The 26,105-nt window shown below is 35.9% G+C and overlaps 2 protein-coding genes across 4 annotated transcripts in view; both read left to right on the forward strand.

The window, feature by feature from the left end:
- The first annotated feature begins 2,410 nt into the window (after window positions 1–2,410).
- LOC123759102 (nucleolar complex protein 4 homolog A) lies at window positions 2,411–16,531 on the forward strand. 2 transcript variants are annotated; one of them, XM_045743960.2, is made up of 12 exons: window positions 2,411–2,606; window positions 3,871–3,973; window positions 6,572–6,667; window positions 7,838–7,956; window positions 8,347–8,451; window positions 9,434–9,584; window positions 9,991–10,203; window positions 11,234–11,294; window positions 11,544–11,654; window positions 13,645–13,805; window positions 15,070–15,266; window positions 16,325–16,531. In XM_045743960.2, exons 1-12 carry the CDS (start codon window positions 2,466–2,468, stop codon window positions 16,442–16,444), a joined length of 1,578 nt encoding a protein of 525 aa, XP_045599916.2. In that variant the 5' UTR covers window positions 2,411–2,465; the 3' UTR covers window positions 16,445–16,531. The 2 variants fall into 2 exon arrangements, with proteins under 2 accessions (XP_045599916.2, XP_045599915.2); XM_045743959.2 differs by lacking the exon at window positions 2,411–2,606 and adding an exon at window positions 2,644–2,832.
- Window positions 16,532–21,695: 5,164 nt separating this feature from the next.
- The window catches only part of LOC123759101 (mucin-22), a 64,391-nt gene continuing 59,981 nt past the window's right edge, over window positions 21,696–26,105 (forward strand). Inside the window, exons 1-2 of one of the 2 annotated variants that reach the window (XM_045743958.2) lie at window positions 21,696–21,820; window positions 22,371–22,818. In XM_045743958.2, the coding sequence (XP_045599914.2) occupies window positions 22,746–22,818 (73 nt within the window). In that variant the 5' untranslated portion in view covers window positions 21,696–21,820; window positions 22,371–22,745. Of the gene's footprint in view, window positions 22,819–26,105 lie in introns of both variants that reach the window. The other variant, XM_045743957.2, reaches the window with a different exon arrangement.

A 26,105-nucleotide genomic window follows, 5' to 3' on the forward strand; every position in this document is an offset into this window, starting at 1 on the left:
CCAGTTTTGTGGTTCATATAGTTTAGCAGTCTACATTCTTAATTCACAACCACAGGAATTAATTCTATTATTTTATGAAGGTCATTCACCCAAAATGATATTCTCCTAGTAATTTTAACAATGCATTTATTGTCTGTCTTTGCCCACCAAAACTACTTCCTGTCTGATTGGTGATTGTGAATAGCAAAGGTATTGGTAAAGACATCTTGTGTGCCTACTCATTATTCCTTAGTAAAGTTCAATAATATATATTAATTCCTGAAAAACAGTTAAAAATATTTTTTTTTTTTTTTTTTGAGATATATACAAGAGTTGTTACATTCTTGTACAGCCACTAGTACGCGTAGCGTTTCAGGCAAGTCCTTAATCCTATGGTCCCTGGAATACGATCCCCTGCCGTGAAGAATCGTTTTTTCATCCAAGTACACATTTTACTGTTGCGTTAAACAGAGGCTACAGTTAAGGAATTGCGCCCAATAAATCCTCCCCGGCTAGGATACGAACCCATGACATAGCGCTCGCGGAACGCCAGGCGAGTGTCTTACCACTACACCACAGAGACTGGTGTAGTGGTGTAGTGTATTGTGCTTTTAGGAGAGATGTGGATTGCAAACAGCCTGGACATATAGACTGAAATATCCTATACTCTGCAGAAAATGTTTTTTATTTCTTCCTGGGCTGCAGATAAGCATAAAACGCAAGCAAGTCAATTGCTCTTAATGTACCAAGAGTCTCCCTGACGTGGTGTCGTCTTCTGATAATTACTTAACACACAAAAAATGTCAGCTATCTCAATGAAATTTTGTCATTTGTAGATTTTTTCTATTGGGAATTTAATAATCTTGCTAGGACTTTTTGAAGTTTTACAAATGCTGCTTTTATGTGAGGGCTGCCATCTCTAGAGGCCTTGATGAAGAAATGAAGGGTGCTAAAAATGCTAACAATTGGTTAATTGTGAAAGTGCATGGGAGTGCCAAGTTACAATTACAGCACTACAGTACTTAAGAATAGAAATTAATAGAGTTCATAATTATAGTTTGAATGGTTTATCAATTTCATTTTCTATTAAAATTAAAAAGGTATAATATTTTCTCTGCACATAATTTGTACTAAGTGCACTAAGATATATTTTAAAAACAAATGATTTGTGACTAGTTTGCATTTTTACTATTATACAGATTCGGTACACAGAATCTTTAATATACCATATTCACATGAAAACAAATATTAAATAAAACAAATTAGTTTAGAAAAGCAAACAAAATACTGTACTGTCATTGAGTAGTTTGGGCATTAAGAAAGGTTAAAACAAAAAAAGCAGTGTAGTTACCAACATTGAGAGTATGGTACTCTATTGTAATAATGGATTGAAAAAAATATATTGGAAATAATTACAGGTACAGTATATATTTTGTAAGTGGCAGCAATTATTAGCGGCATTCTTTGAAGGAGTTGCTCTATTTCTGTGTTTTGCTGCATAAGAAGTCTAATGGATGTCATTCTACTTTCTTGAAAGTTAATTAACCACTGTAGCATGTTTTAATTTAAATCTTATAACCATTACTATTATTATTATTATTTTAAATACTGTTTAGGCTTTCTCTATCGTGATTGCCACATAATACACTAAGTTTACATATAACATATAGGCCAAATCCAAGCTTTAATAGATTAATTAAAATGAACCAAACTAATACTGTAGTACAGCACATACATATTTTCTCAAGGGTGCGAGCCAAGCCTAGTACGAAGTGACTAACAATGTTCGAAACAACTGTGTACGATAACACTGTTTGCGGCGAATTAAACTGTTGCCATAGACATTTTTCAGGAATTTCATTTACCTATTTATTTATTTATTTATTTATTTATTTATTTATTTATTTATTTATTTATTTATTTATTTATTTATTTATTTATTTCTATACAAGCAGAAACAGTACATTGGGCTGTGAGAGTACATAACATTGGTGTTCTTACATTCTTACAAAACCACTAATATATACTTGAATATGAATATTTACCTCTATCCGTGTAAGGGATATGGTCGTTTCGGACACGAAACGATTTGAAGAAGTTCGTTCTCTGTTAAAACTGTGTATATTGCTATGCTAGGATGTATTAGCTCAGGTTAGATTGTATTTCATTCGGGTGGGTTAGGTTAAGTTAAATAGGTCTCAAAATCCGTTAGTGAGTCGCCTTGTGTACGATGTGACCTGTATCCCCCCTTTGTAACATTATATTGCCTCAAATATTCTTTTATTATTCGATTACTTAAAATTATTGTCCCAAAATAATATATTGCTCCCTATTAATTTATAATTAAATAGTATAAATATTTAGTATAATAAATTATTTTTGTAATAAATTTGGAGTTTGTAATTATTTGTCCATGTAGGACGGGCTATGGTGAGCCCGTAAAGTTATTAGTCCTGATAAACAATGAAGAGGTATCCACGTGCTTGATGGTCCGAACTTGCCAGTCGTCTGATAACATGGCTGATACAAAGACAAATAAAAGGACTATGAAAGTCCTTTTGAAAGAATTTAAAGCTGACAAAGTGAAGAATGCCAACATTATCGTAGATATAATGGAGCGTCTTGAGGTAAGGAAATTATAGACTATATGAACGCAGCATCTGTTAGCCTGTATCAAAGATGCAAAGCATGCTGCTATCCTGTAGGAGTTTTCCAAATTTACATATATATACTTTGTATCAATTAGTATCGTGGAGCCTGAAGGCTGAGTGGAAAGCGCTCAGCGTCTGTAGTCCTAAGAGTCCAGGGGGTCCGTCTAATTACCACAAGCTTCACAAAGCTTCCTGGCAATACGTTAGTAATGAATAACCTAACCTAACCTAACCTAGCCAAATCTAACCTAACCTAACCGACGCTTGGATCGTCGATTTGATTTGGCATCACCAGCTCTTTATTTTCATCTAATTTCTTTATAAAAAGATATTTTTCAGATTAACTTATGTTTTTTCGTGTTGTACAGAGTTTCACCTTGATGCACCTGTTCACCTAGCAGTAAATAGGTGCTTGGGAGTTAGACAGCTGCTACGGGATGCTTCTGGGTGTCAAAATTAGGATTAAGGGCTTACCTAAAATGCTATGTGAGCTAGTGGCTGTACAAGAATGTAAGAACTCTTGTATGATAAGAGTATAATATATATAAAATTTATTTCATAATAATTATTCAGATGGTAATTGTTTGTATCCATTGTATCCTGTGCAATGTCCTCCAGAAGCCGAATTTAACATATCCTAATCCATTCTAACCTAACCTGTTGTGTGTAAAATGTCCACATAATAGTTGATTGCACCCCTATACACTTAAGGCTGATGACCTTAAGCTTTAGCCCCCATGTACAAGAATGTAAGAACCCTTGTATATATAAATAAATTAATAACAGAAGTGTTGGCTGCTGAATGCAAAAGGAGACCATACTGAATATTGCATCACTATGATTTCTACAAATCAAAGCTCATCAAAATACTGTATTTTGAAAGGATATATGACTATTGCATGCTTTGAATTTTATTACTTTTATATGGTTAATGTAGTTTTTATTTTTTTAGAACAGGAACGTAAGAATTATGGAAACTTCAGAATGCCTATTGGCCTATACAAGGCAGCCCCTATTTGTATACATAGATTCATGCACATACATATACCTGTACTGTATTTCTAACCAATGCATCAAACAATCAAATGATCTCACTTCTTCTGTGTTACCCAGTAATTTATTAGGCTTCTTGAGGTGCCCCTAGCCAATAACCGACGTCTTCCAGGATGCAGCCCACAGCGGTTGACTAACTTCCAAGTACTATACTGTACCATTTTTGACAAAGTTTAAATTTTTTCAGAGCAATGAAACTGGGACAATAAAATCTGCCATAACTGGATTACATCATATATTTACATTCCTTTTAAATGAAGACAGCATCAAGATTCCAACTAAAATACCTGGTAAGAAACAAATACTGTAACTGCAATTATATTCAAGGAAAGAAATTTGCGGGTTATATATGTTATATTCAAGTTGTTAAGATAGGCAGTCGACAATAAACGTTGCAGGATGCAGATAAAAGGCAATGTATTCTGTGCAAAAAGAATTGGAATGGTATCTGTACAAAATGTAAATTGTAACTTAACACTTTCGCGCTATCTGGACGCGCCGGCGCGTTCGGTTTTGTCTAACGCAAACGCATAGTGGACATAAAGTTATGTCAACTTTTAAAATATTTGTATAAAATTCAATTTTTATCCGATTTACTTTGGGTTTGTTTCAAACTGCGCGCTATGAGGCTCTCTTTCTCACCACTAGGCTGCATGGTACAATAAGTTCATGAAAGGTGTGGATAACTTCGATCAAATGGTATTTTGTCCCAAACGGGTTGCAGGTGGGTGACTTTAGCCGTTTATACTGGTAATTCTTCCCCCATATCATGTATTATATGCATATGTCTGTTTAGGGAATTTTATTCCGATCAATATACAACCAAAAATAACTGTGTGCAACAAGTATAATCTTGACAAACATAACAAAAGTAAAAATATTTCGTGTGTGTTTGACGCTCACTGATATGTTCCAGCGTTGTTTTATATTTGTCGCTATTCTAACTTACGCTTTGTTGATATTTTTTACCTATGGGCACATAGAACATTCTATTGCGAACACATTGACATAAAAATGAATGACGTACATAGAAAATTAATGTCATGAGAGTGAAATAAGTATAAACTTTCAAAGCGCCGTGCGTCGTCCCGTCACCGATACCGGGTAACAATTTCACCACTTCCCACACTCTTGCGGGCGGGCTGCATCATTATTCTACGCTTATATTCATATCACCGTGTTGGGAATTTCATTGCGAGTCCATTGATACCAAAATTAACGCTGTAGAACAAGTGTGGAGGTGATTACAATCCCAAGAGTAAAAACATTTTGTTGCTGATGGGCGCTCACGGCGAGTCATCTACGTAGTTATTTATTTGGTGCTGGTATCCCTATATATTTCGTGACTTATTTTACTAATGTTCTTCTAGAGAATTTTATTGCGAACACGTTGGTACCAAAATGAAATACGTAGCATGAGAACTAAGGTCAGAAGAGTAAAAAGAGTATACACATTTTTGTTTTTACGCTTAAGCGATAAAAACGCAGCGCGCACATTCGGTTGGCTGAGTGACCTTTGCGGAGAGCGCGAAAGTGTTAATTATATTATATACTTAAATTTTTGTGTAAGTGTATGATTTATGTGTACCGATTTTATAAGTAAAGTACTGTATAGTGTCTATGCATATCTGTTTAGTGGCTATAGGAATGAGGTCTAGTTTTTTTTCATGCTTTTAATTCGTAATTATGAAACCAAATATGACATAATTGAGTTACATTCATATTTGGTTTCGAAGTTGCTGATTGAGAAGATACCCATGACATTATTTTCAGTGCATACCTTTTGCTAATCACCAGTACTGGCCATAAGCTCTCGCTCATGTTGCCATGACACACTTACGTTTCCATCTGATTAGTATTTTTAGATGTACAGTACTGGAAAGTGTGGGGAAATTGTCACTGACTTCCTGTTCCTTCCCTAGCTGTAAATATAGTGGCCAACAGGTAAATATATGCCAAAGATAAATGTTGTGTGCAGATTATTGCTTAGATATATTACATAAAATTAGAAATAATGAAAAGATGAGAACAGAAAAGTATGACAGCTCTAAGTATTTAATATGCAAGGCTGTAGTGAGAATAGATTAATGAAAAAAAAGACCAGTATGAAATTCATGAAGATTTTACTCATAGGGTTGCACGCTGGTCACGTGATCCTGTGGTCCCGGGTTCGATCCCGGGCGCCGGCGAGAAACGATGGGCAGAGTTTCTTTCACCCTATGCCCCTGTTACCTAGCAGTAAATAGGTACCTGGGAGTTAGTCAGCTGTCACGCGCTGCTTCCTGGGGGGGTGGAGGCCTGGTCGAGGACCGGGCCGCGGGGACACTAAAGCCCCGAAATAAACTCAAGAAACTCAAGAAACTCAAGATAGGGTAGGTAAGAGAACGGATAAATGTGTGACGGACTAATGTTTCCTTGAGTATACTTGAAGGACCACCAACTCTTGTGGCCTGATGGGGACAGGAAGCCAATAGCTTGTCAAAGGTGACCTGCAACTCTGCTGAGGTTGTAATATATAGACGTTCTCTAGGAAATAAATATAGAATACGAAAAAAGTTAAAATTAAAATTAAATATACATGAAAGAAAACAACTGGGATGGTAAAATGTGTTTCCCTATCATCAGGGGCATTTGAAAAGATCATTGTTATTCCTGTGCAGATTGTCTACCTGTCCAAACTGAGAAAGATCCTATCCAGTAGATGGGACCAGTAGGCCTTGCCACAGGGAGTTAAAGATTGGTACTTCACGGAAAACCTATTTCATAGAGTACAGTATTTGAGTTTATAGTGAAGAATAACTATTTCTCTGAAACATATATCTAATTCGAGTGTACAGTATCTAAAAATTACGGTAAATAGGTACTAAGTATGCTTATTTAATTCACAGGCAGTGTAGATAGTGCAAATAGAAAATTTAATCGGTGGCTGTATCAAAGATACGATGAAACGCACAAGAAATTGCTCAGCCAACTTGGACATGAAGGTAGGGCTCCTTATTACAACTGTATAATGTATAAGCTTGTTTAGTAATATGATTTATACAACCATTTCGGGTTTTTATGTGTGCACTCTTCAGATTAACATTTTTTTCCATTCGTTATTTGAAATTATCTCCTGTACGTTGATCACTGTCTGTCGTTATCTATGGTGCTCCAATTGCTGTCTGCGATTGCCTCCTGTGCTTCAATTATCATCTCCAATTTCCTCCTGTGTTCCAATCACTATCGGTGATTTTCTGCTGTTTCAATCTCAATCTTTACAATTACCTCAGGGGCTTTCATTGCCATATGCTGTAATTTTTATTCGATTTGTAACTATTTTTAGTCATGTGCATCTCGATGTAATACAGTACTTTTAAACAGCTGTGCTGTTTAAGGGTTAAAATGCGTATTCGTTTTATATTTCTCATTACTCCTACTTTGTCTCTGCCCAATCACTTGGACTGGACAGCAGAGAGATAGCATCACCTCTTGCAGGTCAGCGTTCAATCCCCAACCATCCAACTGGTTGAGCATCATTCCTTTTCTCTATCCTATCTCAAATCTATATCCTGATATCCCACCCAAATGTTATATAGTCAAAATGGCTTAGCATTTTTGCCTGATAATTACCTTGCCTTACTTTGTCTTTATTGAAATGCTGTCCGTAGTGTTTATCTACTTGTTCACTTGCAGCATTTGTACCTCTGTATTTTGCTGGTGGAAATGCTATTACAGTTCCACAAATATTTATAATTTTAGCATTTTGTTTGTCTTACGTTTTATCCAGTATCTAGCTGATGTGTCAACTTTCGATTCAGATTCATTATCTCAAATTGTTTTCAATTATATTAAGTTTTCATAATTTTTTTTAACTAAAGTAAAATTCAATATGCAGCATTCAAAAATTACTGGGTCTGTTGTAAATCTTTTTCTCAGTACTGTATCATCACTGTATTTCTGGAACACACAACATTTCTGCATTTCTTTTAACACATAATAAGTACAGTATGCAATTATCTTGAATTTATATCTGATATGTACAGTATGTGCAACTTCGTAAAACCCTTGGAATTCTTTATACATCAGAACAATCAGCACTAAAACTAATTTTGTCAGTAGCAAAATTGCAATACCTTGTAATTATTATCATTAATATTGCTTTTATATTTTAGAACAATCGGTACAGGAACTGGCATTGTGCTCCATAGTAAAGTTAATCCAATCTGAAGGACGACATCCAGTAAAGACGAGAACAGATGTTGCCTACCAGTTTCCCATGCACAGATTACGGGTAAATAAACAAATGAATTATAAGGAGATGCATTATACAGTGACAAATACAAAAATTTAGAGACAGCAGGGTCTCTTATTTTCCTGTTCAATTATCTCTGTAAGGGGATATAGATAGGCATCTAATCATATCAACCCAAGTGTAGAATATGAAACAAGGTTTTCAAATTGAATAAACTTAGATTTAGTAAATTAATTGGTAAATACTGATTCAGAAATAGGATTGCTGGTCTGGGAAATAAGTTAAGAAGTAATTTAATAAAAGCAACAGCACAGGAAACTTCCGAGTGGGAGTGGTAGGTTGTAAAGAAGAGCTGGTGCATATGGGCCAATAGTTTTTTTCCAGATACCTCTATTCATACAGTCTTATGTGCCGTCTTTTTCTCTACAGCCTTTGATAATGGCCCTTGTCTCAAGCTCTGTGGATTACCGCCATCTGATCACGCTTTTGTTTGAGTATATGGAATGCCAAGACTTCATGTTCTTTACTCTCATGGTATGATTATTTTAAAATTGTTAGTTGTATAAAACATCGGTATTATGTATGCATGTACATTCAACAGTAATCCTAGCTAGCTAGCTTGCTTGCTTTCTTTTACCACATATATATATATGTTATTATGTCTTTGGACGTTAAAGAAAAATTATCAAGATTTGCCAAAAAAATTTATTTACATATGATTGATCACTTGAATTGGTCTTATTATATTGTCATGGTTTTGTTTCCCTCTTGGAACAACCAATCTGTGATATTTTAACTACAGTACATGCAATTAAAAGATTCTGAAGTAGCACATAAAGTATTTTATAAGAGTATTTGATGTGTTGATTCAACTCGCAAAAGTTCAGTAGTAGAAAACTTAGATGCAGTGTAAACGGAAAAGACAAAAGTAAACAATTCACAATTAATTTTTTAGTGGAAGAGTAATGTGGAAGAAAAAGGAAAAAAATACCAAGTGTCATTGATGTGTGAGTGTGGGCAAAGAAAAGAAGTATTGGTTTGAATAGGGGGGTATTCCCCTTCTACTTCTCACAAGCAATGCTTACGTAGTAATGGGGGCTAGTAGCTTTAGAAATTAAGATGTTGAATAAAAAGCAGCCAATGTTTAGCACTAAACATGTCCACTACTGAAATTAATTGTGACATTTGTACTTGGGAATTTGTTCTGGGGTCTAACATGTACCTGGGACTTGTCAAGAATAATGTTATTGATTAAAGAAACCACGAAAAAAAAAATGTGTACATGAGATAATGTTTTAAGTTTTGATATTTCCTGAATTGAGTTTGATGGTTTTTTGGTATAGTGCATTATGCATATTAAGGAGTTTTAGAACTTTCTAGTCTGAAATGAGATTTTGTATTATTGTCTGATCAAGCACTAGTTAGTATTTGTTAATACCTTGTACTGTACCTACATATATTCTGTTCAGTATAAACCACTGGATGTTAGTCTAATATTAATTCTAACATTTTTCAGACGTTGAGCATTGTAGTTAAAGTACAGAAAGGTAAAGATGTCTCGGTAAAATTCATGAACAACCTGTTCCCTCTGTTAGAACAAATAAACATACCGATGGAAAATGCTGCTAATCTTGAACGACCTAAGTTTCTCTTGGAGCCTAACAGTGGTAAGTAAGAATTAACACTGATGTCAGTAGAGAATTATATGCTGCATTAGACGGACATACAGTACTGACTTTGATTTGTTTGTGCTGAACAGCACAGCATTAAAACTCACAGCTACATAGTCTACCCAGCTTGGTGCCTTCTTTTGATAATTACTTAAAGGTCACCAATAATAGTTAAATTTATGAGTCTGCAGAGACGGCAGACAATTACCAAGATAAACATTTTTAAATGGAACAAATGCTATGAAATACCTGGTAGCCATATATAAAAGTTGCTAACACAAATCTAGCTACACAGTCACTGTTCAAAGAAAGATGCACAGTCAGCATCTGATGGCTGTAGTTGTTTTTGCATGTATGAAAGTCATCCAAAGATTTCAAAGATTTTGTTTTTTGATTCCCAAAGGAAGTGAGGCAGGAGCAGATGAGCAGCCCATGTTCACGATTCCATATGACAAAGCTAAGATTGCCATCAACACCATATGGCCCGAGGTACTGAGGTATCCTTTAACGCCTGATTTGTATCGCCGGTGTTTGATTCTCATACCCGAGAAGGTCATGCATCACTTGGATTCACCCATTAATCTCACAGATTTCTTCATGGAATCCTATAATCTTGGTTAGTAGAAGTAAATTGCAATATATGTATTTTGGAAGTTCTGATTATTTGCTAATGTCTACCTTTTGTTCTTGTTTAATTTTCTGTTGCATTTCCACCCTTGTTCTTTATTTAAACATAATGGCTTAGTGCTTTCTCCTGATAATTACCTTACTTCACCCTTTTTCTAGTACTATAAATTATGTAGCTACAGTACAATTTTGTTGTATATTCACTTAACAACCCACAAGGGTAAATCTGGGCAAGCAGCTTTGATGCAACATTCAATCAATGTTGATAACATAATCATAATTTTTTTAAATAATAAGACTATATATACAGATACTGTGATTGAAAATGTTAATGCTTTGTTATTGTACTATATTTTTCCTGCTGGGGCCTTTCAATTTTATACAAAGGCAATTATTTAGGATAGAATCTTGTAACAGAAATATTTTAGTATTTTTAAATCAAATTTTCCGAAACTATTATTATAAACATAACCAATCTATAAATAGAATTGATTTAAGGTGCTATTTTCTAAATGATATCCTTACCTGCCAGTTTTATTTTTTGGTTTTATATTGTTTTGAACTCACTGCTGCTCTTATGATAAACAGTTGTGCTCATCACAAGTGAATATTGTCATTGTCAATTGTCATTGAATATTGTCATTGTCATACAGAGACTTCGTATTATGTCTGCGTATTGTGGTGTGAGCTTTAATACTGTATTTAAAGTTTCCCCATGTTAGATCAGAGGCCTAAATATTATCATTCTCATTACAGTTTTAAATGACTTTTATTTTGTTTTAGTCCTCATAATGACTAAATAAGAACATGCAGACGAGGAGTCACAATAATGTGGCTGAAATATGTTGACCAAACCACACACTAGAAAGTGAAGGGACGACGACGTTTTGGTCCGTACTGGACCATTCTCAAGTCGATTGTTGACCATTCTTAAGTCAATGTATTTCAGCCACGTTATTGTGACTCCTCGTCTGCATACGAATAATCTTATAATATCCTGCCACTTATCTGCCTTACAGGTGGTGCTATCAGTCTCTTAGCCCTTCAAGGTGTGTTCATCTTAGTACATAAACATAACTTGTAAGTCCTTAATATTTATTTGTAAAATTTAAATGCATGGTAATTGTTAAGTAGAGAAGCTAAACTGGTGGTTATAAATTTTTTTATATAAATGTAATAAATGAAGATGAATTTATATACAGTGGAGGCCTCTCTGTAAAACTGTAATTTTGTAAAGTTGCCCTGTCAAAACTGTAATATCATATATTATTTAATTGCATTAAATAATATATGAATTTTGGATTTTTATAATTATTTTAATTTGTGCAGGGAGTATCCAGATTTTTACAAAAAGCTCTATAGCCTGCTTGAGCCTACTGTATTTCATGCAAAATATAAACCAAGATTCTTCATGCTCTGTGATCGTTTCCTCGCCTCATCGTAAGTATTAGTATAATTAGTATAAAAAAAATTATACTAAATTTTTTTTATCCATCAATATATTTTCAATTTAATAATAATGCTATGCAGGTGATGAGTCACAATAACGTGGGGGAAGTATGTTGACCAAACCACACACTAGAAAGTGACGGGACGACGACGTTTCGGTCCGTCCTGGACTGACTTGAGAATGGTCCAGGACGGACTGAAACGTCGTCGTCCCTTCACATTCTAGTGTGTGGTCTGGTCAACAATAATAGATGATATGATTCAGCTGTAAAACACAAATATGTTTTCATTATCATATACTCATTATAACCCCAAAGATGTTGACTTTATTTGCTTGGTGTGGTAGTGTTTATTATTATATATGCTTCTGTATGTGTACAAAATTTGATTATTTAAACTAATGAGGAGTGCATCTTGTCCAGTGCATTCAGAGACCCATTAAATCTTGACTCGAATTATTTTGTGACTTAAATCTCGAACCGATTTCTATTAGTATAAGTGATAAATACATTGAGCATATAGTCATGTATATGATATTCAGATGCCACTTTCTTGTTTAGCAGTTTGTATAAATTAAGTTGTTAAAGTAGTGATTTTGTCTGCTTTTAAACTGTTCATTAAATGTGATCCAAGCCACCATCTTTAGTTAACTGCACCTGGCCTTGTGAGACCTATCCTTGCCTACCAGAACCCAGGACCAGAATTCATCTTGCATATATAAAACCACTTACAAAGCTTGTGCATCTTTCATTAATTAACAGTTTATGAGCTCTGAATAAGTGAGAGTGCTTAATAACAAATATTCCTGGTTTATGATACTTTGAAGCTCATAAATTGTTTAATAAAAGTTAACAAAGCAATCATGATTAAGGAAATGTATTCAGATTTTTTAAGGTGTTACGTAAATGCTCGAATCCAGGCCCATGGCCAAAATTTAGCTAGTCCTATTAGGCGAGGAGAGCTTGAAGATCAGAGATGCATGCAAAACCGAGAGAACCCCATCAGAAAGCATGGGGCAAAAATTAAACGGCTGTTTGAAGAAAATTTAGAACACCAAACATAAACAAGCAAACGATTGTTGACATGTGGTAATTATCTTAACTGTGTTGTTCCAAACTGCTTGTGGATAGAAGATCAAGTCACCCAAGGTCTAGGTTAGCCAGTTTTCTCACTTTTTCACCTGGTGCCATGGACTCCATCCACTTCTGATGAGGCCCATTCCAAGGAGGGCAGGAAAAAGGAAGGGGCATATGGATTGGGTGGGTGTTGGAGATGGGTTGGGTAGGAGGTAGGAATGGTTGGGTCATGAGTGATCACCAAATTGTGCTTGCATGTGTTGAGCTTTATCTCTTTGGCATCTGCCACTCTGTCTTAAGTCAAGAGTGTATAGGTTCCTGAGCTTATTGGGGTCTGTCATGTCTACATTTGATGCTATGTGTAGTTTATTTCCCCCATTTACTTTATAGTGCATTACATTTGTTTAATACCGACACTGAAAACAATTATTTCTAATGTCTCTGGCTCATTTGGGAATTTTGTTTCTATCTGTGTCCCCATGTTCATGTACGATGCATTCCAACTAGTTTGTCCTTGTTTCCTCTTTTAATCCCCTTATAATTTTGTGTATTATGATCAAATTTTCTTTAAAAGTTTAATACTTTTAGTCTTTCCTCGTTGCTCATACCTCATGGAAAGGAGAGATGATGAGTTAACGATTCTTAACTTCACCTATGTTCACCTATCAGTAATTGAGAAGCTGGTTGTAGGCCCATTAGCAAAACATGTTCTAGATAAAGTTAGGAAGGTATGGTTTAAGATGAACCATAGGAGGAAGTGCTCTATGCCCGCTAACAGGAGTCAGAACTCGTCTAGTCCTGTACCCATATGTTGAAATTGTACCGATGCCTATACTGCCAAAATATGCTGTCCAATACATGTATGTACCCTTAGTTGTAGATTAACCTGAATAGCTCTCTTGCAGACATATTCCAGAGTACCTAGTTGCTGCCTTCATCAAGCGCCTGGCACGACTCTCTCTTGTAGCACCAACCTCTTCTCTGGTTCTTATTCTCAAGTTTATAGCAAACCTTCTCATTAGATATCCAGGACTGAAGAAGCTTATTGATAACCCTAATGCTCAAGGTAAGAAATATTGTTGTTTTGTGGGTTTTATGTGGTTTCATTTTGTGTTGAGTTTAAAATTAAAGATGAACTTTAATATGATGGAAATAAGGTTGAACTGAATAAAGAAATATTGGTGTGTGAGGGAGTACTTATGAATGTAGGGTATTGCAATCTGTTGTGTTGTTAAAATTTATGTGATGATAATCTTTGAAGCACAAATATCACAAAATGCCTAAAACAAGTTCTGTTAAATGCTACGAAAAGTTTCTGTGTAGGAAGGATGTAGTGTATGTGAGTAAGAGTTTGTTGTAAGAAGTAATTGGTTTAATATTAATATAGATGTATATCAAAAGTTGTATTGTTTCTCTCGCTCTTATTTCCAATATTTTTAAACCCATTACTGTCCTAGGTGCAAAGTTTATGTATAGCTGCATCTTTAGCTATTTTTACATATTTTCCTGTTACTTGAGGTTTAATTTATAGACACGTAGGTAATTTTGGGGGTGTCCATAAAGGTGCTATTGTACAGACCTGGGAATATATACTTTCATACTAAATGGACAGGGCACATAGCATTTTTCCACCAACAGGCAGGAAATTAAAAATTACTTGCACTTCTTACAACAGTGGTAATTTGTTTTCTATTTTCACCCAGCTCATTTTGGATGAACAAAATGGATTTATCATTGCTAATGGGGCCTTCTCTCTTTCTCTTTGCTGTGTCTACTATTTGCTCTCTGATTTTCATCTCCATCATGGGGATCTTTTGTTATTGAATCTATTTCCACTTGTTTGAAATCTCACAAGTATTAAGAGCGTAGCCCTTTCCTCCCATTGCCACTGTTGCCTCCTTTCCCATAACGTTCAGGCAGTTTTCATTACAGTACTTTCGTCACAGGTCTTTCCCTGCATCTTCTGCTGTTTAGCAGAATTGCTCATGACAGCTCTTTTATTGTTCTCCATTGTTATCATTTCTTGTTTGTAGTCCACTAGATTAAGTGATGGGGTGCTCTTTTGACAATTGCTGGAGTTTGGTGTTGCTATTTTACCTGTAATTCTATATGGTGTGAATGAAATAATAAATGTAGAAGTGTTTTTTTTTTTTAATATCTAGACAGCTCTTTCATATATTCACCTTTTTATTGTGGGTTGATGTCTTCCCAACCAATGAGAGCTGTATGTAGGGTAATTATAATAAACGAACGTAGATTAAAAAAATTCTACAAAGAATCTGGCTTATTTTTATGGTGAAGTATGTTGAGTGATATTAACTTTTTCATAGCCTTGGAGAGTGATCCATATGATGCTGATGAACCTGACCCTGCCCAATGCCATGCCTCTGAAAGTAGCCTTTGGGAAGTGGCAACCCTGACACAGCATGCTCTGCCTTATGTTGCCAAAACTGCCGGCTTTATAAACAGAAATTTACCATCAGTGGAATATAATATATCGGAATATGTTGAAACGTCTTATGAAGAGGTAAGAGTGATCCTATATCCTGAGTGGAATTGCATGCTTAATAAGTATTACAGGTAATAAATAGTCTTGTGTTTATTGTCTTCTGTTTTGTAAACCATTTACAGTGTACAGTAATTGGTCATACACTCGGCATTTTAATTTGTGATAGGAAGTTACTGTACAGTACACTGTAAAATATTATGTATCTTTAATCATGTTGCTGTAACTGTTTTTCTTTTTTAAAATAATTTACATGGTACAGTAATTGTTTACACACTCAGCAATTTAATTTTTGATGTGTCCAGTACAGTGTAAAATTTTGTGTCTTTAATCTTATTGCTGTAACTATTTTTCTGTTAATATTTTCTAGAGATTTCATCACATATGTACTGAAGGGAGACAATTTCTGTCTTTGTTGCTGATACTGGTTAAATGAGAAAAAATAAAAACAAAAATTACTCAAATACATTTTCATTTGATTAGAATTAGTCTATCACTATTTCTAGCAGGAACCTCTAGTTACCTTGGAGTTCTGTGGAATGCTAGTTGAGAAATGCTTTTCTAGGATGTACTAAAGAGTTGGCACTTTCATTTCATGTGCGGATCAAGTTATGTATTTATTCTGTGTAAATTTATAAACAAAAATCATCATTCGTCTTTGTAACAATATGATTTGTAAATAATGTATTTTGTTACTTCTGGTGTGTGTGATAATATTTTTGTAAACAATGAACATTTTACAGTTCTACATTTGGAGACAAAAGCAGGACTTTAAATGCTAAGATAGGCTTTCAAGGATATATGATAAAATGCAAATAAAATAATGCCTTACACTTTTATTATCAGAAATGCATTCATAATATGCAAGAGTATTGTTTTTTGTCATGGTTATCTCTTATTTATCATCTCATTTATCTGCTTTCCTGTACAATATATCAGATTATTTAAATTAGAAGTCCTGTAATTTTTTGGCGTATTGTTTTAAGAATTGTCGATTGTAACTTCCACTTGCCTTGATAATTAATTGCAGTATATGCTAAATTCTTAACTTTCCAAATTAAAGTTATTCTTCTTTTCAGATCTTTGAGCGAGCATGTAAGATGACTGTTCGGGAAACTGTGCCAACCACATTCCATAAACCTCTAGGACTCTTTGACTATCATGATGACCAGATGTCCCAGTTTTGGAGTGTGGTGTGATGTGGGTTTGCAAGAAATAGTGAATAGTTTAGGAATATTTTGTATAAGGTACAGTATATAAATGTAAAATAAATTGTATTTCTCAAACTTAACGATTTTTTTGTATCCTGTGCTTGTATATCAGCTCAGTTGGCAAGATATGCCTCTAATGAGATACATATAATCTACAGTGTATAAGTTTTGGCAAACTCTGAAAGAAAGAGTGCCTGGCAAGGGCACTTGTCTTAATGTTAATATTCTCTTGGGTCCTGCTGTAATTCTCTTGGAGAAGAAGGGAGTGCACTCTCCACAATAAGTTCATAATGAGGATAATTAACAAGTCCTTATCTCTGGTATATTACTTAGTTTGGAATGTCAGCTGTGCTGAGCACCACCTAGAGGGTTTCTGTTTCATGGGTGAGGCTCGATAGGCAGTTTTTTCTAAAGATTTATCAATTATGGTGGATATGACTAGCAGCAATTCCCAAGTGCAGTGCACTATCTTAATGTCAGCTGATTCTACCTGAGGCATATAGAAAGGAGAAAGTCTGTCTCTGGTCTGGCAATAATTCTTATGCTTGGCGAGAGTACTAATGTTGCCGTGGACCTCTGATGGTCATACAGTGCTCTCTGATTGTGCCTATGACATTTCTACATCTCACTAGTTCTATTCTGTATCTTTCACTCAAGTATTTGTATTTTACTGTGCAAATTTTGGGCCTAACCTTCCAGTATTTTGCATCTACCGATATATATTATTTGATACCTCTCTCATCTCCTTTTCAGAGAGTACTGTACATTTTGAGAGAATTGAGACGGTCCCAGTAATTTAGGTGCTTCATCTTGTCCATGCTTGCCATATGTGTTCTCTGTATTCCCTCTATTTCAGAAATATCTCCTGCACTGAAAAGCGAAGTGAGTTCCGATTAGTACTCAAAGCTGAACAATTAAATCACAATAATGTGATATATATGTGACAAAATGATTGGATTGAACTCCTCGGGAACAAGTGTTTGTGCCTGAGGAGTTGAAGAATACATGCTTGATCCCCATCACATGGTTTCAGCATCTTCTCATAGATGTGTACTCTATTTCTGTACAAATACTGTATACTGAACATGTATTGCATATCTAAATATTAGCAAATATATTCAGTATATAGATTAGTTTACAATCATGTGATAGAACACATGGTGGGGCCATGTTCTAATGGTTAAAGATTTTGTATCATGCCCCTGGTTTCTCATTTCTTGTGAGGAAAATATGCATGTACAGTAGTCTGAAAGGGTCCTTAGTTATACAGATATATAATGAATTCCTTAGTTATATTTGTTCTTTTTATACAACATAAGTATAAGTGATTGGTTAAAAATTGTGAATTCAGTTTGAAAATAAAATTTTGGTAGTAAAATGAGTAGAGAGATAATTGAAGAAATGTTTTAAATTAAAATTTATAGGATTAGCTAATTGGTCAATAAAATGAATTCGTTTCTATGCATTTGGAGCTGTCTGTTCCCATTGCTTCCTTAGTCATGGTTGTAAGCTTGATTGGAATTTGTATATTTTCCTCAAAATAGTCTCTGGTTTAAGGGCTACAAATTTACCATTTAACTGATTCAAATATGCAAATGATTTTTTTTTCCATGCCTGTAAAGACTGGAACCAATCAAATTTTTCTTGACTAAACTTTTTATTGGAATTACATTACAGGAATTTTTATGCGCTTTTGTTCTCGTATTGGCATCCTTAATGATATTAAACGCCTTTTGATTATCCTGTAACTTTGAATGGTGCTACGTGACAGGATGAACAACCCAGCGGGTTTTCTTCCTATTGGGGAGTGTTGTACATGCTGCTATGGCAGTATGTCCACTCACAAGATGAGTGGCGTTGCCCAATAAACTCGCCCCTCAGGGCAAAATTTAAATTTAAGCAAGCAGTGCATGCCAGTTACACGATGATCCACACTATCCAGATATTTGCCACAAATGTAGAGCAAAAGATTAGTAAGTTAAGCTACATAGACAGTTTAAGGGAGCTCAATCTAATGACATTATATAAAATCGAAGTTCAGGAAGAGATATGATCACAACATAAACGATAATGAGGAAGATTGAGAAAGTGGACAGGGACTATAGCTTATATTCTACACAGGGTAACAGGTGGAAGTTGGACAGAGAGAGCAATCAAATAAATACAAGATTTATTATACATTAAGGTGATAAGCATGTGAATGAATGTTACTGAATAATGAATTCAGAAAGAAGGGATTAAGGGTAATGGAGTGAGAAACGTCATGTAGCAACAAGAACAAAATAATAATAATAATGTGTGAGAGAGAAAACTAAAAATAATCGGAAGGATGGAATGAAAAAAATGACTAAGAAAACAACAATCTAGGTTTGAGTTCAGGATCACAGTTTGAGAATAACAATAAATTAAATGAAGGTGGAATATATAGATTTGAGTAAATGGAAAAAAGAAAGTAAATAGGAAAGAGGGAGAGACGGAAGGTGGGGGGATGGAGGGAGAGGGAGGGGGACAATGACGTGGGTGCACCGGACACAGAGAGGGGCGGATAGATAAAGGCTTGGGACGAAGCTCAACCATCATTACTAACTACTATTACTAACCAACACCATCGCTACTATCATTTAAAATATATTTTGATTATCATTTATATATATTTGTTTATATACAATGGGTTGTGGAAGTGCAGGTGTTGATGGTTAAATGGTACAGTCTTGTAAAGTCACTTTATACCGTGCTAAGGTCGCCTTAGGCATTTTGAGCTCTGTAACTACTTCATACACCCACGAATATTGGAAGATATTCTTGTGCTCTACCCAGAGTGTGCTAGTGTAGGATAGTATAGATTAGACTTTTATTTCATGTCCTCTTTTTATTCCATGTATAACTTACCATCCTGTGAGATGGGAATATTAGATGAACTAATAGCTAGCGTTTGATCTAAACTCTGTAATATAGAATGAAGCAGCAGCACATTGCTTTGTATTCCCGAGTATGTCAATAACAACAAAAAAAGTACTACGACCAATAAGGGCCACCTTATTGGCCTTTATATTATAAGGGTTCAGAATCATCCTTCTGAAGATGTATTATTAAATACGAAAGTACTTAAGGAAATTCCTGTTTCACTTCTTTCTCCGTGGTCTGATATATATATATATATATATATATATATATATATATATATATATATATATATATATGAAGCAGCAGCTTCATATATATTAATGATTAATCATCATTAATAACTCAAGGGGCTTTCATCAGTATTAAAACCCCCCTCAAAATATTTAATAGATAAGACTTTAGTTCATTTAATATGCACCTCATTCCCACCCTGTTGGGTTGTAGTGAAAAAAAGGATGCAGAACCCAACATTCACTTAGCCAAGGAAATTACAGTTTTGATTAGCTAATTATATAAACAATTAATGAGTTTGCATATATATGCAGTGAGCTAGTTTCGTAATTTGGTTGTCTTATCATTCCCTCCTCACCCTCCTGTACTCGCGGTAAAAAAGTATTTTTTTATTATCAAGCTTAGGTAAACACAGCAGTGAGCTGCTACTCTCTGTGAATGTGAATTCTCAAGCTTGTGTGTTGTGAATTCCAAAGCTTGTTGAAAAGATTACAATCACCCACATTTACTACCTTCAGTTAGCAAGCTTCGGATATTTGTTTAAAGTTTCTGGTAGTAGATAATTTTGGATGATATATTGACACATTTCTTGATCATTTGGTTTTCGAGCTGTCCCTAAAATATTGTGCGTGCCAATAATTTTGCTGAGAAAGTGAAACAGACATAAAGCGAATCTAAATATTGCAATAATGAAATACACCATACAGTATATATAAAGTTTGATCCTGAGGCACTCGTTTACTGAATAGTGTGACTCATCCTGTGAGTGAACACCTCGTCCTGTGAGTGAACACATTACCCCCACAAGAATCAAGTATTACTCATCCAGCGAGTAACCACACGGCCTTATAAGGACACTGCACTCATCATGTGAGTGCCACTTCCCTCCACTAGTTGATTCTGCCACAAGCATTATCAATATGACCTTGGCTGTTGCCCTGTCTCGTAAATTATATTATATTGAATAATTGCAACACGTTAAGGATATTTTTCTAGAATGATAATATATTGCAACATGTTTTGATTTTATATATATATATATATATATATATATATATATATATATATATATATATATATATATATATATATATATATATATATATATATATATATATATATATATATATATATATATATATATATATATATATATATATATATATATATATATATATATTATATATATTTTTGGTCGTCCACCAAATTATATAAGGAGGAGTTACTCCTCCTTATATTAAATATAAGGAGTATTGATTTCATTATCAATTACATTATTACATTATCAGTTATGGTACTATAAAATTATCCTGTAATCAATTACAGAACGTAAACTGTAAGTATTTTCTTGCGTTGAAAAAATTTGTTTATAAATCCCCAAACTCTGTTGTAATTGATTTTTTATTTGTATTTTTACGAAGAATGAGTTTGCTTTTTTATGCATATGAGTAGTGAAAACAGATCAACCACCTTTACAGCGTTTGGGACCCCGCCTCTCAACCCATTATCGACCCATTGATGGCGTGGTTGTGGTTGAGGTATAAATTGTCCTCACATTCGTCAAAATTCTAGTGCGCTAATGAAATATTAAAAGTAGTGTAAAATTGACGGTTTTCGCACTAATGAAAATGTGAATCAGTGTTGGTGAGGAGGGTTGTCTGGGTTCAAACTCTGTTGGTTAACTAAAATACTTATAAAGTCTAAATGCTGAGTTTTTAACATGTATTTAAGTCAGAATCTGACATAAATAAAAAATCTGCATTTTGACTTATAGGTATTTGCCCTGTAAGTCAGAATCTGACGTATAAGGCACTTGACCATGTTCGAAGCTTTGATTCGGATCGTGGCTCATTCGCGCTCAGGTGGTCAAGTCGAGGCTGCATAGTCAACACTCCCTAAATCTACATGAAACGACGATTGAAAAACCTCCATAATCTTTTCCATTCTAACCCAGCCTAACCTAACTCAACTGAGTCTAACACAGCTTAGGATACAGATTAATATGTATTAGTTTAGGCTGGGCTCGGTTAGGTTAGGTTAGACTGGGGTAGAGCCGAGTTATAAAATCCGTTTTCGAACCGTCCAATGGACGCATTGGCTTGTACCCGTTGAGAGGAGGTGGTTGGTGGTGGTGGTTGTCCAGTTAGCCACTAGGGGGCAGCAGTAGTGAAGTCTCTATACGCCTGCCCCGGCGTCCCTCAGTCCCCCTCACCATCACAGTACGACCTGGTAACCCTAATCTATACCACTTTCATACACAAACAAAAGGAAAATAACATAGAAAGAAGCCTCGACTGTCGGCGGGAAGCTGTTGTAAGCTATGAACAAGTTGTGGCAAAAGTTAGTGAACAGTTATGAACAAGTTCCATTAAACTTAGTGCGAGTTATGGAGAAGTTACTATTACGTTAATTCAAGTTATGAACGAGTTGCAACAAAGTTTGTGTGAGTTATGAACGAGTTCCTATAAACTTAGTGTGTAGTTGTGAACAAGTTGTAATATAGTGTGAGTTATGAACAAGTTGCTTCAAACTTATTGCGAGTTATAAACAAGTTGTTATAAAGTTAGTGGAAGTAATGAACAAGTTACCCCAAACTTGAAGCGATATATGAGCAATTAGTTGCTAGTAACTTATTGCGAATTATTAACAAGTTCTTATAAAGTTAACTCGAACTATTAAACATCTGCTACAAGCAAGATTTACGAAGGATTATTCTTTCAGGAGGTACTATGAAAGTTAATTGAGAATATTGTGCTAATTATTATTATTATTTTTTTAGAAATTAGCATATTTTAACTTTTTTTTAATGGACACAAACGTCCCCTCGATTTTGTACAACTCTAACGGCTATTACCATTCCTGAAAAAAAGATTGAGTGAATTGAATTCCAAAAAAGACTCGGACAGAAATATACTGAGAACAACTTTGCGAAGAAGTCAAATTTTTGTAATAAATTACAGAAAACGAAGATTTGTGTACTCATACGAAGACTCGTGTTCGGACTACGAAGATTCGTGTTCGGATACGAAGACTCGTGTTCGAATACGAAGATTCGTGTTCGGATACGAAGCCTCGTGCACGGATACAAAGACAAGTGTTCGGATAGTCTCTTGAGTGACCAAATTAGTGAAGACAAACGGGTTTAACCAGCAGTATGGACAACATATACTGGCTCTTATTGCTGGTCGCCTTAGGGGCGATTTTCCTCCAGGAGTCGTTGGCTAGACGTAAGTGTTAGACCGCAGCTTAAAATTAACTCATCACAAATTACATATTTTTGCTATATTTATTGTTATTATTTTTACTAAATTATTGTAATAAATAATATTATTATTAGTTTTGCTTCTCATCAATATGTGTTTATACATTACTAGTTTACTTTAAAGTTTTAAAGGCCGAAGTGCAAAAAGTTTGGTGTTGGGCTTAAGGCCCCATCAACCTCTGAAGGGTTATTAAGGCCACCACCACAGCTTACTGACCACCCAGCAGGAATACTTCAACCTTGAGCACAGTTTAGGAGTAAACTCAGTACATAAACCTCTCTGTGTATACTGGGATATATACACCACTTGATGTATACATCTCTTGTAAAGTTAGCATAAAATTATACATATTATTATTAACACATTTTTATTAAGAAACAATTGTGTTATAATTGGCTTTTGGAACCAATAATTAATTGTTTATATTATATTTATAAATAATTCCTTGTGTCGAGGGACAGGCAGCCAGTGTTTATATATATGTTAGGCTTATATCGAGGCTTCCCCTCAGGGTCAAATTACCTGAAGTTACCAGAGGGCCACTAACACTCTAGTGGCCTCGACGAGGACAGGAACCCCCATGGACAGGATCTTGTCAAAGATTCCCTCATTTGTCCTAATGATTTTTTCAAGCTGGATTTTAACATTCAACAGAGTTTTGGTATTTACGACTAGGTGAACAGATGCATTTGGTGATACGATGGCAGAACTGACCTTTTACTGAACACAAATCCTCGGCATTAAGGGAATATCTCTATCTGTTTTCGGAATAATTTGTTCTTGGTGACGAGAGACACCGACAGAAGCTGTCAACTTGCTTACTCGTCGATAAAACGTCAGGTTTTATCAGCGAGTCGTTACTGGGTTACAGTGGTTCATATTAGTGGTCGTTGGCTCCTAGTGGCTCATGGCAGTGGACACTGGCTCCCACTGGCTCCCACTGGCTCCCGGTGGATTTTGTAGGTGGTTACTGGCTTACAGGGGCTCACGTCAGTGGTTACTGGTTCCCAGTGACTGATATCAGTGGTTCCTGATTCCAAGTGGCTCATATTAGTGGTTACTGGGTCCCAGTGGCTCATATTAGTGGTTCCTGGTTCCCAGTGGCTGATATCAGTGGTTCCTGGTTCCCAGTGGCTCACATCGGGGGATCTTGGCTCCCAGTTGATCATATCAGTGGTCGCTTCATGCAGGTCGACGTTCAATCGCCCGACCGTCCAAGTGGTTGGGCACCATTCCTTCCCCCCTGTCAATCTCAAATCCTTATCCTGACCCTTCCAAGTGCTGTATAGTAGTAATGGCTTGGTGCTTTCTCCTGATAGTTCCGTTCCCTTCTAGACCTTTTGACCTTGCTTGTTTCCAAGTAATTGTTTGTTATTGTCTCCAGTAATTGTTATTTTCTCCAGTAATTGTTTGTTATTGTTTGATCAAGCAACGTCTGCCCGCGGATATTCTGGTACCATTAACCTTTCTTCGTAGTTCAGCCTTAAGTCCAGAGAACGGGCTCTCGTCTGTCTGTCCTCCATAACTCTGTCCTGCAGCTAAGAGACAAGACTTTCTTCAGTCTTTTCCCATAGCTCAGCTGTGGATAAAACAGATTGTTAAATCATGATGATTTTGAAGACAAACTCATTTGAGTATAAAATCTATCGAAAGGGTTTTCGGTTTCACTTGGAGTAAATTTTAAGATTTTCTAAAGATAAAAGTAGCTTACTGTATACATAAGCAAAATTAACTTCAACAAATGTCCTGAACTGTTTATGTATCGAATGTATTTATGAATATATGAATGAACTCTCGCTTAAATTAAATATTATTATTATTATTCATAGAGAAAGAAGAATTCCGTATTTTGTTCAGACTTCTTGTTGTCCTTGAAGCTGCGATGCACTTTTGTTAAGACGTCATGTTGTCCTTGGAGAAACTGCTGTATACTTTCCTTTTTCGTTCTCCTTTTTCCCGTTCCTTTGGACTGGAAGAATGAGCGCGCCCGCTGTATAATTCAATCTCCCCTCGTACACTGTTTGGCTTCCCCTCTTTTTTTTTCATTATCTGGAACTGAGGCAAACTTGAGCGAGTGGGGGAAGGATTTTATAAAGAACATGCTATCCTGTCCCTCACCTTTAAGGTTTTAATTCTCGATGATTTGAAAAGGGAAAATGAGCTTTCTGGGCCGGTCGCTGATGGAACCATTCAGCATGGGAGGAAAGAAATAGGTTCTGGTAATGAGTAGGCAGATGTTCTGCCTTTCAATCAAGTGCCTGTTTCATTCGTAAGGAATAAAGATGACTTCTTTTCTGCTAAACATTGAGTTATTTTTTACTCGTATGACGGAATCGACAGCACTTGTAATGGCTGGAGTTAGCCTGACGGTGGAAGTATTTGACACCAGTCTATTGTCTCCAGTAGTTGGTGTTTGGTGGAATGTTGTCTATTGCTTCCAGGACTTTGTGGTCTTTGTCCTCTCCTACTTCTCCCTTTCAACCTTTTCCTCCTCCTTCTCCCCCCCCCCCTCTACTTCTTCACCGCCTCTTCTTCCTCCCGCCACTAAAGGAGGCCGATTCATCTTAGGTTACGGAAGGAACAGGCGCGATTACTTCCCCAAGCACGTCTGACCCGAACTTCGCCAAACTGAGGATCAACTGCCGGAATTAGGACTGGGTCGTGCTTGGATTTAGGGCAGGCCAGGTGAGCCCTTGAGTGAGAGGTGAGGTGAGCCCTTGGGTGAGAGGTGAGGTGAGACCTTGAGTGGGAGGTGAGGTGAGACCTTGGGTGAGAGGTGAGGTGAGACCTTGAGTGGGAGGTCAGGTGAGCCCTTGAGTGGGAGGTTGGGTGAGTTCTCGAATGGCAGATCAGGTGATTTACTGAGTGGGAGACTGGGAACAGGAACAAACGAAGGGGAGAGAGAAAGGAGAAGGAAGAAGAGGAGGAGGAGAAGAAACACAAGGCAGAGAAAGAGACGAAGAGGAGCATCCAGTAAGCCTAATAACCCTAATTCATCACAACAGCGATATGACTGAGACCTGAGAACAAAATCACAGAGGCCAAAAAAACAGAAGCGCAACGCCGAGGCGTGAAACTAAGAGATAGCCTTCAAGACACGGGGGAGAAGATAGCAATCAAGGCACAGGGAAGAATATAGCAGTTAAGACTCAAGGGAGAAGATAGCACTCAAAACACAGGGGAGAAGATAGCGAAGCCAAGGGAGGAAAGTATTGAGGCATGAAGCAGGCGTCTCTCAGGAGGAGACAGAG

The sequence above is a fragment of the Procambarus clarkii genome, chromosome 15 (genome assembly GCF_040958095.1).
Source record: "Procambarus clarkii isolate CNS0578487 chromosome 15, FALCON_Pclarkii_2.0, whole genome shotgun sequence".
Taxonomy (NCBI): domain Eukaryota; kingdom Metazoa; phylum Arthropoda; class Malacostraca; order Decapoda; family Cambaridae; genus Procambarus; species Procambarus clarkii.